This window comes from Colobus angolensis, unplaced genomic scaffold, assembly GCF_000951035.1.
Source record: "Colobus angolensis palliatus isolate OR3802 unplaced genomic scaffold, Cang.pa_1.0 Scaffold33, whole genome shotgun sequence".
NCBI lineage: Eukaryota > Metazoa > Chordata > Mammalia > Primates > Cercopithecidae > Colobus > Colobus angolensis.
In genome coordinates, this window is record NW_012116599.1 from 12,955,446 (window position 1) to 12,974,485 (window position 19,040).

Genomic DNA, 19,040 nt, shown 5'->3' on the forward strand with positions numbered 1-19,040 from the left:
AAAAAAAAAAAAGGAAAAAAGAAAATACAGGTCGGGGTTCCTCTGAATCAGAAAGAAAGTAAGAGAAGGTGAAGATACAAGGGATACTGAAGTAGGAGGATACGTGAGGGAACACAGGAGGTGAGTTACCTTATTCTAAAGAAGAAGGCCAGGATATCTGAAAGTGTGGAGCGCGGCAGTGGAATCTGGACTTGAGCCATGTGAAAATAGTTTAAAGCCACCTACGGGGAAATTCTATAAAAAGCCAACAGCCGATTAATTTGAGGATTACAGAGGCCACCAGTTAGTCTTTTCTTCTACTGATTGAAACATAATAAGAGGCATTTTACAAAGCCTGTGACTTTGATTTGCAGATGAAGTACAACTTGCCTTCCTGGTGCGACCGAGTCCTCTGGAAGTCTTATCCCCTGGTGCACGTGGTGTGTCAGTCTTATGGTGAGTCCAAACGCTGGGGAAAGCAGACCAGGATCAGAGAGGGCAGTTTAGGGCAGTTGCTGGGAGGTGCAACTGCCCTAAAATCTAAGGGCTTCAATCTGTTGATGTGTCAAAGGGAGGAATTCACTGTAACCCTAATCAGGCAACCTGGAAATGTTGATGCATCCCCACCTGTCTTGGGCTGTCACCTAATCAATATCCCCTGCTTTGGGAGATGTTTGAGTTATGGAGCACTTTTTTTCTTTTTTAGATAGAGTCTCGCTCTGTTACCCAGGCTGGAGTACAATGGCGTGATCTCATCTGACCACAACCTCCGCCTCCTGGGTTCAAGCGATTCTCGTGCCTCAGCCTCCCCAAGCAGCTGGGATTACAGGCTCCCACCAGCACGCCTGGCTAATTTTTGTATTTTTAGTAGATAGGGGTTTTGCCATGTTGGCCAGGCTGGTTGTGAACTCCAGACCTCAGGTGATCAACCCGCCTCGACCTCCCAAAGTGCTGAGATTACAGGCGTGAGCCACTGCGGCCAACCTGGAGCACTTTTTTAAAAATTCAATTTTATTTCTTTTGAAAAGAATGTATTAAGTTTGAACCATATGAAAGTGTTTTTGTAGGTCAGAAATAGTCAGTTATTGGAAATTCATATGGCACAAGTATATACATATATATATTTGGGGAGTTTAACAATAAATTGAGTTAAATTGATTTTTAAAAGGCATAATATGTAATATTAAAATAAATAACTATGGAATAAATTATCAAAACAATTAAGAAATAACTGTTAGCCAGGCACTGTGCCACGCACCTATAGTCTCAGTTACTCAAGAGGCTGAGGTGGAAGGATCGCTTGAGCCCAGTAGTTCAAAACCAGCTTGGGCAACATAGACCCTACCTCTGAAAAAAATGAAAGAAGGAAATGACTGTTAACTCTTGACCCTCAAAGGTGCACTGAAGGAGTTCTTAATTGCCTGAATGCTTATTCTGAAAAGCTACTGATTAGTTCCCATTACTTACAAAGTGAGACTTTAGAAATCCACAGAACAGAGTTGCTTTGAACGCTTCACTGACTGAGAATTGTGGTATTATTTTTATTTATTTATTTATTGAGCTGGAGTCTCTCTCAGTCGCCCAGGCCGGAGTGCAGTGGCTAAATCTCAGCTCCCTGCAACCTCTGCCTCCTGGGTTCAAGTGATTCTCCTTCCTCAGACTCCCAAGTAGCTGGGTTATCAGGCACGCAGCACCATGCCTGGCTAATTTTTGTATTTTTAGTAGAGATGGGGTTACACCATGTTGGTCAGGCTGGTCTCAAACTCCTGACTTCAAGTGATCCACCTGCTTCAGCCTCCCCAGGTGCTGGAATTACAGGACTGAGCCACTGCACCAGGCCCAGTGGTATTATTTTTAAAACACTGCAAATTCTCAGACAATGTCCCTAAAGGAGGGCCACCCCGGTCCTTGGAGCGAGGAGAGGGGCGGGGGAATCCTGCTGCTGCCCAGTGGTCACCTTCGTGGCTCCCACCTTCTCTGGGGACTGGCAAATTTGGTCTCACAAATTTAACTCTGGTCCTATACATTGAACTGACTTCCATTCCTGTGCATGTCTCCTCCTGCTGCCCAGAAGAGCCCAGAGCAGCTACCCTGAAATAGTTTAACACACGCTCCCTGCATTCCTTGCTGAAGGAATGAGCTCTGTCTCCCAGAAGTGACGTCACTAGACGAACTTCACACAACACCTTTAGATGTGTGGGAAGGCAACCTGCCCTCACAGTGACGGCCGGGGCATTGTTCCAGCTTCCAAAGCTCAAAGTGACCAAGTCCTACCCTCTGCCTGCAGCCTCCTCACTTGTGCATTCCCTCCCCTGCACCCTTCGGACTCTCCAGGCCTGTCACTCCTTCCCAGCCACATGCAGGGTCACCCCTGTCAATACTGTCCTTCCCACATCCTGCAGCTCCGCGCGTCCTGCCAGTTCTTATCTCAACCATCTGCCTGCTTCAGCCAGCCTCTGCCGAGTCAGGAGATAGTGGAGACTTGTAGAATTACCACTTACTGTTTTGCACCTAAACTTGGCATTCAAAACTGCTCGACGGTGGAGGCTTTAGAGAAAGAGAGAGATCAGTCCGGAAGTGGCAATGCGGAGCAGGAAGGACACCCTTTGTCCCCACCTCTGGGCCCGGAATATGAGGGCTGGAGAGGAAAACAAGCCTCACCAGAGAGGCAGCAGTGTCTTCCGGGGAGGGCCGGGTTTGGGGGGTGATGGGAAGATTAAAGATACAGGGAATTTTGCTAATGATATTTCATTGAGTGCCAGAGGGCTCAGTGAAAGTGTTTAATGAGTTGGGGTGGAGGGGAGGCAAGAAGTTGGAAAAGAAAAGTGAGTGGATGTCCAGAGCTCAGGAAACGGGGGTGACCTGGGAGCCTTGGTCTTCTCATGGCAATTAACGTAGCCAGGCGTATCAGCTGTCTACTGCTGCATAACAAACTGTCCTAAAACTCAGTGACTTAAAGCAAATGTTTATTTGCTTGTGAATCTCTGGGCTAGGCTGAATTTGGACTGCTCACCTCTGCTCAAGTAGGCGGGAAGTCAGAGATCCTGAATGGAGGGACCGGCTGAAGCCGCAGCAGAAGAACATAAATTGTGAAGATTTCATGGGCATTTATTAGTTCCCAAAATTAATACTTTTATAATTTCTTATGCCTGTCTTTACTGTAATCTCTGAACATAAATTGTGAAGATTTCAATGGACACTTAGCACTTCCCCAATGAATATCCTTGTGATTTCCTATGCCTGTCTTTACTTTAATCTCTTAATCCCATCATCTTCTTTGTAAACTGAGGAAGATGAATGTCACCTCAGGACCCTGTGATTGTGTCAGCTGCACAAATTGTTTGTAGAGCATGTGTGTTTGAATATGAAATCTGGGCATCTCGAAAAAAAGAACAGGATAACAGCGATGTTCATGGAACAAGAGAGGTAACTTTGAACTGGCGCCGGTGAGCCGGCCGGAACAGAGCTATATTTCTCCTCTTTCAAAAGCAAATAGGAGAAATATCGCTGAACTCTTCTTCTCAGCAAGGAACATCCCTGAGAAAGAGAATGCGCCCTGAGGGTAGGCCTATGAACGGCCCTCTCAAAGCTTGCTATCTTTTATGGTCGAAGCCGAAGGGATGAAATAAGCCCCGGTCTCCTATAGTGCTCCCAGGCTTATTAGGATGAGAAAATTCCCACCTAATAAATTTTGGTCAGACAGGTTATCTGCTCTCAAACCCTGTTTCCTAATAAGATGTTATCAATGACAATGCATGCCCAAAACTTCATTAGCAATTTTAATTTCACCTCATCCAGTGGTCCTGTGATCTCACCCTACCTCCATTTTCTTTGTGATATTTTATTACCTTGTGAAGTGTGTGATCTCTGTGACCTACACCCTATTCGTGCACTCCCTCCCCTTTTGAAAATCGCTAATAAAAACTTGGTGGTTTTACAGCCTGGGGAACATCACAGATCCTGCCGACATGTGATGTCTCCCCCGGACACCCAGCTTTAAATTTCTCTTTCTTGTGCTCTTTCCCTTTATTTCTCAACCCAGCCGAGACACTTAGGAAATAGAAAAGAACTCACATTAAACATCGGGAGTGGGTTCTCCCAATACTCTAGTTGGTATCATCTGGGCACACTCAGGGAGGAGCCCATCAGATCTGAGGTGGGCTGGCTGTCAGCAGGCATAGGGGTGGTACTCATCTTCCAGCAGGCCAGTGCAGGCTGCTTTGCTTCCTGGTCTCAGGGTTCCCAGCTGCAAGTCTCACCAATGGAAGTTCTTCTTAAGGCTTTGTTGGCCTCACGTTTACTAAGGTCCCATTGGCCAAAGAAAGTCACATGGCCAAGCCCAGACTCATGGTGGGCGGGGACCACAGAGAGTGTGGTTACTTGGAGGAGGACTGGGTTTTTGAGGGTCACCCATCTTACAGTCCACCTCCCAGGCTTAAGGGCACACTGTAGTGCCATTGCTATTACGTTCAGTATGTATCTGAAATATTCTGAGAATGCTTAAAAAAAAAATCTTGCTTGTTAACTCATTAAATTCTCCCTGGAACACCTGTCCTCCACTACCACTGCAAACCTGTACCCCAGTGCTCAGCCTGACTCCCCACCTCCATCCCTCCATGCTCTCCTACCTCACACAGCACTGGACCTCACTGATTTCTTCCTGCTCATGTCCAGTTTTTTGTTTTTGTTTTGTTTTGTTTTGTTTTTTTGAGACACTCTTGTTCTGTCATCCAGGCTGGAGAGCAGTGGCACCATCTTGGCTCACTGCAATGTCGGCCTCCCAGGTTCAAGTGATTCTCCGCCTCAGCCTCCCAAGCAGCTGGGATTACAGGTGCGTGCCACCACGCCAGGCTAATTTTTGTATTTTTAGTAGAGACAAGGTTTCGCCATGTTGGCCAGGCTGGTCTCGAACTCGTGGCCTCAAGTGATTCACGCACCTCGGCCTCCCAAAGTGCTGGGATTACAGGTGTGAGCCACTGCGCTCGGCCTCATGTCCAGATTTTAAGCTGATGCCCTCGCATCTTCCTCCCTCCTGTCTCAGAGAAGGGGTAGCCTCCTCTTTCTTTCCTGCCTAGCCTTTGCCCCTGGACCCTTGACTCCATCTTTTCCTCCTCCACTACCAACCAGTGCCCCCACTCCCATCCTTCTCTCCTGTCCCTTTTTCTGTTCTGTCTTATAGTTTCCATGTGTTTCTCTGGTGATCCTTCGTAAGGGAGCTTTTTTCTTTTCATGTTTATTAGCCATTTATATTTTTTGGTGAATTTTCTGTCATATCCTTTGGTCGGTTGAGGGGTGGAATGTTTATCTTTTTCTTGCTGATTTGTAAACGCTTTCTAGAAAAGGATACCAAGGCTGTTTTATCACCTTCTTGGTCTCCTTTGCTGGCAGTTTTTCCTTTGCCCGCCCATTCACGGTTGGCGTGCCCTGGAATTCTGTCCTCGTCTCTTCTCATCTTTCATGTGAAAGCCCAAACACGCTAATGTCTTCTGCTTCCACTTAATCCCAAGACTCCACATCCAAAGACACATCTCCAGCCTTGAGTGCCCACTTCCTGCCAGGCATCTCCAGTGGGCTATCTTGAAAGAACTGTCTTTCTAGAACTGTCCTCTTTCTCTTGCCCCCTCCCAAAGTGCTTTGTTGCCTCCCTTCTCACCCCAGCGCCAAGCTCCTTAACAGAGTTTTCTACACTTGGCATCATCCGCTCTCTCCTGGTTCTATGAGGCATCATGGGATGGAGAAGGTGTCCCATCTCTCCCACTGATGAGCTGAGTGGCCTTCAGTCCCCTTCCCACCCCGTGTTTGGGGCTCCTCATCAATAAAATAAAGTGAGCCAGGCGCGGTGGCTCGCGTCTGTAATCCCAGCACTTGGGAGGCCGAGGTGGGCGGATCACTTGAGGCTAGGTGTTCAAGACCAGCCTGGCCAACATGTCAAAACCTCATCTCTACAAAAAACACAAAGATTGGCTGGCACGCACCTGTAATACCAGCTACTCGGGTGGCTGAGGCATGAGAATTGCTTGAGCCTGGGAAGTGGAGGTTGCAGTGAGCCGAGATCGCGCCACTGCACTCCAGCCTGGGCAACAGAGTGAGATTGTGTCTCAAAAATAAATAAATAAATAAATAAAATGATTAGACCAGAAAAATCTCCATGGTTCACACTCCCTAATCAATTCAAAAAGTCATAGGTCTTTAGGAAAAACGAGCACAGGCTTCTTTTATCCATGGAGGAGGCAGTGTCCACACTGTCTTCCACTGAACCCTTTAAGCATTTCTGTGGAAGGACAACAGGACAGCAGGTGTAAAACCTTTGCACTTCTGGAGGGCTCCATAACTAAAGTTTCTGCTTTAGGGTTGCCATCCTTGGCCTGACCAGAAGGGCTTCTCCTTCCCTGCTTAAAAATGCTTTCCTTCCCCTGCAGGCAGTACCAGCGACATCATGACGAGTGACCACAGCCCTGTCTTTGCCACATTTGAGGCAGGGGTCACTTCCCAGTTTGTCTCCAAGAATGGTAAGCAAAGGACGGTGTCTGTTTCTCTGTTTTCCTCAATGACAAGGAGTGTTGGGAGCTTGTCTTCGGGTAACAGTCCGTGGTCTGCATTAGAGGAAGGCTCGTTTTCCCAGTCAAGTCCACAGTATCAGTCAGTTTCTTCACTTCCCAGCCACAGCACAATTTCAGTCCAGAGAATTTACTCGCTCTCCTTGGCAAATATGTCAGCCTTTTGAGCCTCAGTTTTAGTCTGAAAACATGGGTAAATCAGTGTTTACCAAGGTGTGACCTGAAGACACTGAAGACAATTCTTGGGGTGGGGTGGGAGGAGGGGGCAGGGGACATGAATAAACATTTATTAGTAATGCCTATATTTTAACATGTTTTAAATTTATGTCTTCTGTTTAAGGCAAGCACCATTGTTTTTCCATTTAGTATTGTGATATACCTTATTCAGCTACACTTAATTTTAAAAAGTTAGTCTATTTAGAGAAAATATTAAGTAAAGAGTAGTACAGGTGCGTGGTAGGCAGAGATGGTAACAATCGTTAAGATGTCATGCAGATGACTGAGTTTTGGGAAACACCACAGTAAATAATATTTAGATTTGCAGGTAATTTTTCAAATAATCCAGCCCAGCCCTGGTTGCCAGGCTACCCTCGTCCCAGCTGGGCCAAGTGTTCTCTGTAATGTTTCCATCCAGCCCTTGGCCTAAGTGACCAGGGAGCCATGTTGTCTCTGCCCAGTCACTGCCTCCGTGGTCAGCCCAGTGGTCACCGGGTTCCTTTAGGAAGACCGAACATAGGGGACCCAAATACAAGGAAAGACCATCTTGCTCTGTGTCCTTCATGCCCTGGGGGACACACATGAGGCCGGAGCACCGTCTTCCTGGGATGCTTTTCTCCATCCTATTGTATCTAATATCCATGGCCCCGGAATGTGACCTCCCTTCTCCACCCAAGCCTTGACCCACCATCGTGTTTCCTTCCTAAGTCTGGCCACTGTGGCTTTCTAGAATCTTCCTAGTCCTTAGGCTGGACCTCTTCCCCTACTTCCACCCATCTCTCCTTTCTCTGAGCTCCTGCAGCCCTGAAGGGGTTGCCCTTGCCATCTCCTCCTCTGTTCTAGGGTAGGGCATCCTCAGTATCAGGCTGGGCTTCCCTCCATGGGGGCTCAGTACCCAACAGATGCTCAAAAACACTGATCACAGGAATTGAGCATTGACAGGGCATCTACCTAAGCAGAGCCTGGACTGGGCACTGTGGGGTTTGGAAAGAGAAAGGAAAGAAGGAAGGAAGGATGTGAGGGATGGAGGAAGGAAAGATTTGTTCATGGTCTCAGAACAAGTCTCTGTTCTGTGGCTCAAAATGTATATGAAAGGACAGAACACTTGTTTAAAAGCAGCTTAAGGATGCTTGCAAAAGCATCACCTAAATTAATACAGTTGCAGGCAAGTTAACTCTGTACAAATGAGCTTACGGAGCCCAGAGTAAGGAGCGGGGATAACTGGGCCTGAGGGAGAAAGAGCTGCTAGCCCTCATCATCTGAACTCAGCAACAGCATTGATTTGGGGATTGAGCAATCCAGCCATTCTACAAAGCCTTTTTGCCGGAACTAGCTGGGAGCCTGAAATAGTGGGGGTATTGCCTGAGGTCACACAGCTTTAATGACAGAGCTGAAATGAGGTGCGGACTCCTGGGACTCTGCGTCTTTCTGCCCCGCTCTCTGCCCTGGCCAGCTCACGACGCGTCAGAGAGGTTGAGGATGCTCGGGTGGGTGCTGGATTTCGCTGTAGCTTTAGTTCTCCTCCCAGTAAACTCCCTCCTTCCTGGGACCCTGAGAAGGAGCTCAGTACGCGGCATGAGAACTAATTTGAAATGCTCCATCTCCAGGCACATTGTGGAACTGAGTCCCCGTTCTCCCCTGTTCCAGGTCCTGGGACTGTCGACAGCCAAGGACAGATTGAGTTTCTCAGGTGCTACGCCACATTGAAGACCAAGTCCCAGACCAAATTCTACCTGGAGTTCCACTCGAGCTGCTTGGAGAGTAAGTGGCTGCTGAGCTACCTTCTGGGCGGAGCTGGCCAGAGCCTTCTTATAAACGTCTTTCATACTTGGCACTTGGCCCCATTTTTCCTCTCCCTGGTAAAGACTCACGAAGCGGATCAGAGAAGTGGGGCTGCAGGTGGATGGCTCAAGGGGACACTCAGTTACTGCGAAGGGTCCCCCTGTGGCCTGTGCAGCCCTAGGGGCAGGGGTGGCCATGAATGTACTGACCCCTCAGTCCCTTGTAGGTGGCAGGCGGGGTCCAATCCCTGCCCCTCAGGGTAGACTGTGACCCGCTCAAGGTTCCCTGCAAGCTGGGGCTCTGACTCAGCCAGAGAGTGTTGGGCCCAGGTCCAGACCTCAGAGAGCCAGTGTGAGGGCCTGAGCAGTCGCTGCCTGTTGTCGCCCTGGCCCCTCTTGCTCTTTGGAGATCGTGGCGTCTTTCTCAGGGGGTTTGCAGTGTCTGAAAGCAAGCAGGAGATGGACAGGCTCCCCTGAGCCAGCGGCATTTAGCACAAACTGTGTTTAGGAAACACCCTTTCCAGGTGACATTTCTAGGCATGTTGTCTAAAGCTGTTTCATGGCCAGGGAAGAGCTGCGTGTATCCAGCCCTCTTCGCTGCATAGTGGGCGGGGGAGGAATAGGGGACATTAACTTCACAAAAGGGCATTTTGTGAGGGCCTGGCTGGGATGTTTCCAGAAATCAAGAAGAAGCATGTGCTGCCAATTCTGCCCCTCTGGTCCCTACCTCCTTCTCCAACTCAGCTGGGCCCGGGCCTGGTGCTAGAGCGGCCTTTGCCACTGAGTCCCCAAGCCCCAGTTCACCCAGCAGGGTCAAAGCGGTTCGAAAAATGATGAGGATTTTTGTGCGGGTGGTTTTAATAAACTATCAAGACACTTGCATACATTTCTATGGAAACAGCATATTAGGAAGCTTAAATTAGAATTTCAAAAGGCTGCTATCTTGAGTGGCGTGGGACGAGCTGTCAAGTTTCCTAATCTTTTTGCCTGTGATGTGATGATTTCTTTGTTGCCTGGTTTGTTGCAAAGAGGAACTGAAAAGGAGGGGGAATCTCTTTGATTTTCCTAAAAATAATTAGACCACATTGGCAAATGACCAGTCCCTGCACAAAAACAGAATCCCCGGCAGGCCTGACTCCTAAATGATGCAGAGGCCCCGAGATTGAAAAATAAAAAATAAAAAAGGAGAGAGCACATTTTCCTCCGTCTGGGTGGGGTGACCCAGGGAGTCTTTCCTGTCTGGTTCTTGCTCTGTTTTCTGAAAACCAGCCTTCTTGTCCTCCAACAGGTTTTGTCAAGAGTCAGGAAGGAGAAAATGAAGAAGGAAGTGAGGGGGAGCTGGTGGTGAAGTTTGGTGAGACCCTTCCAAAGGTAATTCTAGAGCAAGGCATTCCCCAGAGGAAGATTTGCATTTGCTAGGCCAGGAGTACCAGCCAGCAGCAGAGCTATGGCCAGGCCTGACCAGAGGGAGCAGAAATCTCATAGACCGAATGCAGAAAGAGGCCCCCTCTAGGAGCAAGCTCTTGCTCGAGGTGGTTCATGACACGCTTTGCAGCAGTCGGTATGTGGCCTCATTTTTCCTAAATGGTTTCAGTTCCCCTAAAGGATCACAGAAGGGATCTAGAGGTTAGCTCATCTAACCACATGATTTTGCAAAGAGCGAAAATCAGGTGCAGGGCCAAACGCTGTTTGTTCCTGGCCTCATGGCTGCGGTAACACACCTAGGATGCAACCCCAAGACCCCATACCCGCTTTGATGCTTGTTTTCCTATTCAGTGCTGGTTCATAGAATTGAGTACAGAGAGGCATAGAGAGGGGTCCGTTGGCTGCTAATCATACACTTGTGAACGCACGAAGTACTTGACATGTCTGTGACCCTGCAAGAGCAGAGGGTGGAACTGAAAACACTCAACCAAACCTTAGTGGGAACACTGTCTTCTTTGCTATAGAAAAAATGGTTTTCTGGCCTGGTGTGGCTCACACATGTAATCCCAGCACTTGGGAAGCCAAGGCGGGGGGATTGCTTGAGCCCAGAAGTTCAAGACCAGCCTGGGAAACAGAGTGACACCCCATCTCTACAAAAAAAAAAATTCGTTTTTTTCTTTTTTTTTTTTTCTTTTGAGACAGAGTCTTGCTCTGTCGCCCAGGCAGGAGTGCAGTGGCACGATCTTGGCTCACTGCAACCTCAACCCCCCAGGTTCAAGCGATTCTCCTGCCTCGCCCTCCTGAGTAGCTTGGACTACAGGTGTGCGCCACCACACCCAGCTAATGTTTGTATTTTTAGTAGAGATGGGGTTTCCCCATGTTGGCCATGCTGGTTTCAAATTCCTGACCTCAAGTGATCCACTGGTCTCAGCCTCCCAAAATGCTGGGATTAGAGGTATGAGCCACCACACCCAGCCTAAAACATTTTTTTTTTTAACTAGCCAGACATGATGGTGCATGCCTATAGTCCTAGCTGCTCTGGAGGCTGAGGCGGGAGGATAACCTGAGCCTAGGAGATCCAGGCTGCACTAAGCTATGATCATGCCAGTGCACTCCAGCCTGGGTGATGCAGTGAGACCCTGTCTCTATTTTTTTTTTTTTTTTTAATGCTTTTCTACTGAATCTGCTTTTGTAGTGCTAAATTGACAGTGGAGGTGTCGGGTGTCATCGAGTACAAGCTTATTAGGAGCTTAGTAGTAGTTCATGCTGGGTGGGAAGTGAGTTTCTTTTTCATGCCGCGAGGGAGGGGTGGAATGGAGAGGAGTCCCAGGCCAGGCAGATCCATCACAGGAGGTGGGACATCTTGGGGGCTCCTCTCGGAGGTTCCCTCGGAGGTGACACTGGAGGTGAATTTTTTTTTTTTTTTTTTGAGACAGAGTCTCGCTCTGTCACTCAGGCTGGAGTGTAGTGGCCAGATCTCAGCTCACTGCAAGCTCCACCTCCCGGGTTTACACCATTCTCCTGCCTCAGCCTCCCGAGTAGCTGCGACTACAGGTGCCCGCCACCTCACCTGGCTAGTTTTTTGTATTTTTTAGTAGAGACGGGGTTTCACCGTGTTAGCCAGGATGGTCTTGATCTCCTGACCTCGTGATCCACCCATCTCGGCCTCCCAAAGTGCTGGGATTACAGGCTTGAGCCACCGCGCCCGGCCTGGAGGTGAATTTTAAAGGACAGGTGGAGGGACCCATTCTCTCCTGAGACTGGGGTAGGATGTAGGCAGGTTTCAGGAGGCTGGACCCACACTGGCATTAGCCTTTGATTGGAACCAACTCTTAGGCCGTGTAAAAAGGCCACATCATCTGAGGAGCAGAGGCTGACCTGAACTCCAGACTCCCCCCACTGCGGCACAATTCCAGATTACTCAGAGGCCGCGGCCGGCTCACATGGCTCTGACTGGGGTCTCCCACTGAGGCCCCAGAAGAGCTGTCAGAAGGCCCTGTTCTGGGGCTGTCTTCAGGCCCCTTAGTCATGGGGGCTCTGGGCTCCAAGGAGGCATTTCTGCCTCACCCGGCCCAAGCCCCTCCTCCTGCTCTTCCTCCCTGGCTGCTTCCAGGCAGGGCCTGAGCAGTTGTTTCCTCCTTTGGTGAAGCTGGAAAAGAGAGCAGCACCCCATTCCCCAACACGTTCACCCCCCCGTCCAGCTCAGGGACCCCTAGGGCACCCTGTCTTCCTCCACTCCCCACATCCTCACAGCCACCAAGTCCTGCTGTTCCTCTTGCCTCTGTCCCCTCCCTCTGTCCCCCGCCTCCTCCCAGGGGGTCCACCCTTCCTGTCTCCTGCCTCTTGCTGAGGCATCCTGAACCCTGATGGATCTTTCTGGAATGCCTATCTGATCCTGGCGTCCCCCTCTTTATCCAGTCGACTCCCTGTTGCCCAGTGGGCAAAGCAGCCTCATCTGCTGTTCCCACAGGACTGCAGGAGCCTTCACTGTCTCCTGCTCCCTGAACCCCCATCCCACCCCTATTGCCTGGCAGCCCCCTCTGTTCACCCTGTGAATCTCTGCCATGGCCCCCTAGATAGTCCTCCTCCCTGCCACCCCCTGCCAGGGTGGTGGTGTCCCACAGAGACATTTGTTGTTCAGATGTCTGTCACCCCACTCCCACTGCATCCCAGGGAGGACCCCGTCTTCCTCCTACATCCGAGGCCCCCAGCTCTGGCCCTGGGTCTAACTTAGAGCCAGGCATCACCTCGTGCCAGGAGCCAAGTGATGATGGGTGCAACCGTGGAACCTTGGAGTGCCCAGAGCTCCACTGCAATTTCCAATCATCTGTTCTGGAACTTTTTTTTTTTGAGACTGAGTCTCGCTCTGTTGCCCAGGCTGGAGTACAGTGGTGCCATCTTGGCTCACTGCAACCTCCACCTCCCCGGTTCAAGTGGTTCTCCTGCCTCGGCCTCCCAAGTAGCTGAGATTACAGGCACACATCACCACGCCTTGCTAATTTTTGTATCTTTTAGTAGAGACAGGGTTTCACCATGTTGGCCAGGCTGATCTTGAACTCCTGACCTCAAGTGATCTGCCCGCCTCGGCCTCCCAAAGTGCCGTGATTATAGGCATGAGCCACTGTGCTCGGCCTGGAACTTTCTGAATGGAGGTATATTGAGTCTGCCCTGTTGGCCAACATGGTGCCCCGAGCCCTGTACCAGAGCCTTTTGGTGTCTGGAAAGGAAGGGAGGGAATCACTAGAACAAAGTATCACCTTTTTATTTGGCCCTTCTGTATGGGAGTCATCGTGAGGAACAGCCCCACATCTGAAAAAGTCATAAATCTGAAAAGTCATGACTTGTAGCGGATGAGGAGCTAGTGTGCGTGTGATGCTCCTCCCTGCGCTCGCCCAGACACAGCCCCTGGTGAGGTCCGAGGCTCCCCCAGCGCTGTGCAAAGCCTGCTAGCAGCATTCCCCGCCACCGGCCAGGCCAGCAGGGCCTCTGGGGGAGCTGGCAGTCCCCGGTTCTGGAAACGTGCTTGCAGATGGAATGTGGGAGTCTGTGTCTGCCATTCGCCGAGCCACACCCCTAACAATCTGTAGCACATTCCAGGCCTAGCTGGGGGCTCTGCCATGATGGACACAGAGGCTGCGTCCTCCCCAGATAGGGGCAGGGCTGGGATGCAGCCGCAGTCTTGGAGGGGGCCAAGGAGAAGGTGTGTGCTCTGTGCGGGGAGCCTGGTGCAGGGCCCCACTTCTCCGTCAGCCTGCCTCCTCCTCCATGACCCTGGCCTAGGGATGGGAAGGAACGGGGGCAATGGATGGGGCCCGTTTGGGGTCAGGCCTTCCTGCTGGGACCTGGGAGCCAGCTCAGTTTAGGAGGCCTGGGGTGCAGTGTGGAGGTTCGGGGGACAGGGAAGGAAGCTAACCCCCACCTTGCTGGACAGGGTGTATGTGAAAGCTATACCCCACCTGCCCTGTTGGGTATGGACAGCAGAGATTGGGATCTGATTGCCAAGAACACCTTTCGTCATCCTCATCACCTGTACACCCACCTGTCCCCTCGCCTGTCCCTTGCCCGTCAACTCCAGTCCTGTGCCCTTCTCTCTGCAGCTGAAGCCCATTATCTCTGACCCTGAGTACCTGCTAGACCAGCACATCCTCATCAGCATCAAGTCCTCTGACAGCGACGAATCCTATGGTAAGGGTCTGTGGACAGGTGGCACACCTGCCAGTGAGCTGGCGGCCTCTGACGTAGCATCACCTTCAGGGAGAGCCCACCTGGCACTTCCGGTCATAGGCTCCTGCCTCTCCTTTCCCCATCCCAGGGCTGCTAGTGGGACCGTCATCACTAAGTTATCCTTCCCCCCCGACTAGGCTTCTGGGCAGGACAGCCAGCAGTGGCAACCCCTTCCATGTATTGAGCCTTCCCTATGTGTGAGATCTGTGCCAGGCACTTTCCAGTATTATGTGATGCAATCTTGACAAGACCTTACTGTTCTCCATCAAGTAAACAGAGGCTCAGAAAGATCAAGTGATTTGCCCAAGTCACATAGGTAGTGGCGGCTGTGCCCTAATTTGAACCCAGGTCTGCCTGCCCTTCTCTGCTTCTCATGTGTCCTGAGTCAGCCTCCTCAGCTCACAGATCTGGAGCCGCAGACTCTCCTCTGCTGACCCAGTCTCTAAAACACCTGCTCAGGCACAAAGCGGCTGCTGCTTCTGCCCCCGAGTGGCCACCCTCTCTCTGCCTGAAGACCCCCTCCCCCCAGCCAGAGTAATTTGGGCTGAGGTGTGGTTCAGGGTCTCCTGAGTGGCACTTGGGGTGCTGGAAACACCAGCCCAGGGCTCTCCGGTCTTCTGCTCGGCAATGCCCAGTGCCCAGACCAGGCAGGCTGTGGAGGCCTGTGGCCAGAGAGACACCAGGGGCTTTTGTACCATCTCTGCCTGTTTGTGGCTCCAGCCCAAAGTCAGGCTCACCCTTGCTAGACCACATGTGTGGGTAGACCATGGGGTGAGAAAGGCAGAGAGAGCCTGGAGGGGACAGAGAGGCTGGAGGCAGGAGCTAGACCAAGCCTCTCCTTACAAGCCAAGTTAAGAGCAAATACCTTATCCTGAGGGCAGTAGGGAGCCATTGAAGATTCAAGCAAGGAAGTAACAGGATCAGATTCACATCTTGGAAATCTGCATTTGCAGTGATCAAGATGACAGATGAGTGAGCCAGAATAGAAGTAGTGACAGTAAAAAGGGAGAGAAGAGGATAACGTTGAAAGGAATGGAGTAGAAAACTGTTTGGGCTTGGGATTGGGGAAAGGGTCTGTATTAGTCTGTTCTCATGCTGCTGTAAGGACATACCTAAGACGGGTAATTTATAAAGGACAGAGGTGTAATTGACTCACAGTTCTGCAGGGCTGGGGAGGCCTCAGGAAACGTACAACCATGGCAGAAGAGGAAGTAAACATGTCCTTCTTCACATGATGGCAGGAAGGAGAAGTGGGTGCCCATTGGTAGGCGAAGCTCCTTATAAAACCATCAGATCTCTTGAGAACTCACTCACCATCACTATCACGATCACTATCAATCACTATCACTATTGAGCAAAGGATGGGGAAACCACCCCATGATTCAATTATCTCCACCTGGTCCCTCCCACGACACATGGGGATTATGGGAACTACAATTCAAGAAGAGATTTAGGTGGGGACGCAGCCAAACCATATCAGGGCTGCATGAATGATGCTTCCACTTCCTGCACTGGGTTAGGTGTAGTGCCGCGGATAAGGGAGACCAAGGCACAGCCACAGCGTACCAGGAAGACCAGAATGCTGTGGTGCTGGGGACACCATCAGAAGAGTTGGGTCAAGAAGAGGGTGTGGTTACAATAGCAAATGTGGCCAAGGGGCCCAACACAAAGACCGAGCGTCCCTTAGATGAAGTGACTCAGCCCATCAGCAGACTTGGTGAGCGCAGTGTCCATGGAAGGGCCAGGGTGACATCAGACCTTGGCACTTAGGAGTTAACAGGGCATGAGGAGGCAGAGGAGAATGCGCCTGGGTCAAGGGAGCACACTTGTCCACGTGCTTATTTGTTTGAAATGGAAGAGCTTTGAATGCTGCTTGGTGGAAGTCACTAAAGAGGAAGAGGCTGCAGACACAAAGGAAAGCCCTGTGCATAGTCGCCCACTGTGCAGGCTCTGCCAACACCTGGGTGTGGGCACTGTGGCTCCTGTCTTTGGAGAGGTGAGGAAAGGAGGCTGGGAGAACTGAAGTTCATGCAGCTACTGAGTAGCTTGTCGGAGGTAACAACGGGCTCTTGGGCCTGAGCCCAGGCAGCTCTTCCCCGTTCCCATGCAGCGCTGGCAAGAGGGTCCCAGAGCGGGAGGAGGGGAGGCAGAGCCTGAGGAATGTAATGGCCCTGATGGGGTACCCTCGTCATAGATGCAAGAGCATCTGAGTGGCTGTTGAAATGTTTGAAGCTTTGATGGTAGGAAACAGGCAGTACACAAAACACATGCTTCATTTTCTCATTCAAATCCTGTATTTCTGTGACACAGCAAGACCCTGTCTTTAAAAATAAAATACTGTAATCCTCCTTTGTTTCTTCCGCTTCACATTCATACTCACAAACAGCATATCATCATAAGGAAAAGAAAAAAAATCAGTCTCATTCCAGTAATCATTTTGATTTTGGTTTCACATTTCCAGCCTCATGCATAGACATACCTAGATTTTCATACTTACCATCACAGAAACATTATTTTATACTCTGCTTCCCTCACTTGGTATTAGATTAAATACATTTTCCTTGTTTCTCCTGCCCCATCTTTGTGACTGTTCCTTTTGATGGCTGCATTATGTTCCATGGACTTACTGCATCCTCATTTTAAAAGTATTCTTCATTTTAAAAGTACTATTATTGAGTTTCTGTCAGTTGTTTTTGTTGGTGCTATCAGTAATGCTGAGATGAATCTCTTTGTGGACATTTTTTATTATTCTTCGGCTACATTTTTTATTCTTTTGAGTAATCTCTTTAGGACAGGTTCCCATGTTTGCTGGGTCAGAGGTGTCAGTGTTTGTGCTTCTTGGCACCTGACGCCAAACTGATTGCTGTAAAGGCTGTCTCAGCCGACCTCACCATGGACAGGCTTCCCCAGATCCTTGCTGGCTTTGGGTGGTTTCGTTTTTTGTTTTTGGAGGCCGGAGTGCAGTGGCACGATCTTGGCTCACTGCAACCTCTGCTTCCCAGATTCAAGAGATTCTCCTGCCTCAGCATCCCAAGTAGCTGGGATTACAAGCAAGCACCACCACCCCTGGATAATTTTTGTAATTTTTCATAGAGATGGGGTTTCACCATGTTGGCCAGGTTGGTCTTGAACTCCTGACCTCAAGTGATCAGCCCACCTCAGCCTCCCGAAGTGCTGGGATTACAGACGTGAGCCACTGTGCCCGGTGCATTGGGTGTTATTTTTCTCCCTTCCTATCTACGCCAACTTCATGTCTGTGAAAGAGCAACTTAGTGATTCCTTAGTTTGCATTTCTGCTGGCTAGGAAAGTGGAACTATTTTCCATTTATTAACATTAGCCGGCTGCAGTTCTTTTCGTGTGAAATGTCTGTCTGTATTATCTGTTCACGTACCTGCTGGGGATTTGATTTTGAGGAGTTCCTTCTGGAATTCAGATGGAGTACCCTCTTGCCTGGGGAGCTGGCTGCAGATACTCTTCCCAATCTGTTTTCTTTTTATTTTAGGTTTTTCCTCTGTGCAAGTTTTAAACTTGCATATTCTCTTGCCGCCAGTTTTGTTCCGTCATGTCTTATAGTGCATCAGATCTTGGGAAGTTTTCATTCCCTACAGCAATCAGATGAGTGTTTAATCCTGTCTTTCTGCTACGTTTTCTACAATATAATTTTTTTACATCAACTAATCCACCTTTTGTTCTAAGACTTGAGACATTTGCCCCCAAAGTACTGCAGTGCTGTTCTGACGTATTTATTAAATAACCGTTCCCTGGGCCATAGTTTCAAAGGACCGTCTTTGGATGACAGAGCCAACTCTCCGGCCAAGAGTTTGGTGTTTCCGCCATGAAAAGGCAGGATCTTCACCCATCTGTCTCCCGCTTTACCCACAGGTGAGGGCTGCATTGCCCTTCGGTTAGAGGCCACAGAAACGCAGCTGCCCATCTACACGCCTCTCACCCACCATGGGGAGTTGACAGGCCACTTCCGGGGGGAGATCAAGCTGCAGACCTCTCAGGGCAAGACAAGGGAGAAGCTCTATGGTAAGCAGCAAGCCCCTCCCCAGCGCCCTCTTCAGCCCACCACTTAGAGACAGGAACATGCTTTCTCTCAGCAAAGCTATCGAATATTCTCTCTGCTGTGGCCTCAGAGCAGAAATCCAGTGCTGGAAAAGATCTCAGACAATCTGACCCAGCCCTCACTCGACTCAAAAATTTCCCGACAGAACCCACACCCAGCACCCCCAGATCGCCCTCCCCGACCCTGCAGAGTGTTCACGGCCCCGAACCTCACCTATCAGCCCTTAGGCCTTGTCATTCCCCCATTAGCATCTCCACTAAAAGAAGGACCCAGGGTACCAAATGAACCTACCTCTTGTTAAATGGCTCCTTCCAGGCTGTCCCGGGAAGACCAAAGCTACAGCTGCAGTTGAGATTTAGAATTTCTTGGGCGACCTCTGCTTGTCCACATGGCCACGTGGTGCCCACTTACAGACCCTTGTACATGCCTAAACCCTGCCCTCATGGTGCCCACCCAGGTTTCTGTACCTTCCAAACCGCTTTTTGTTTTTTTTTTTCTTGAGACAGAGTCTCACTCTGTGCCCCAGGCTGGAGTGCAGTGGCACGATCTCAGCTCACTGCAACCTTCACTTCTGGGGTTCAAGTGATTCTCCTGCCTCAGCCTCCAGAGTAGCTGAGACTACAGGCACCCACCACCACACCCAGCTAATTTTTGTATTTTTAGTAGAGACAGGGTTTCACCACGTTGACCAGGCTGGTCTGGAACTCCTGACCTCAAGTGATCCACCCATCTCCACCTCCCAAAGTGCTGGGATTACAGGCGTGACCACTGCACCCAGCCATTTTTTT

The 19,040-nt window shown here is 50.0% G+C and overlaps 1 protein-coding gene across 1 annotated transcript in view; it reads left to right on the forward strand.

Moving 5' to 3' along the window:
* The window catches only part of INPP5D (inositol polyphosphate-5-phosphatase, 145kDa), a 161,908-nt gene that overhangs the window by 132,078 nt on the left and 10,790 nt on the right, over positions 1 to 19,040 (forward strand). Inside the window, 6 exon segments of the mRNA XM_011952024.1 lie at positions 354 to 435; positions 6,399 to 6,488; positions 8,400 to 8,513; positions 9,822 to 9,904; positions 14,056 to 14,143; positions 18,066 to 18,215. Of these exon segments, the coding sequence (XP_011807414.1) occupies positions 354 to 435; positions 6,399 to 6,488; positions 8,400 to 8,513; positions 9,822 to 9,904; positions 14,056 to 14,143; positions 18,066 to 18,215 (607 nt within the window).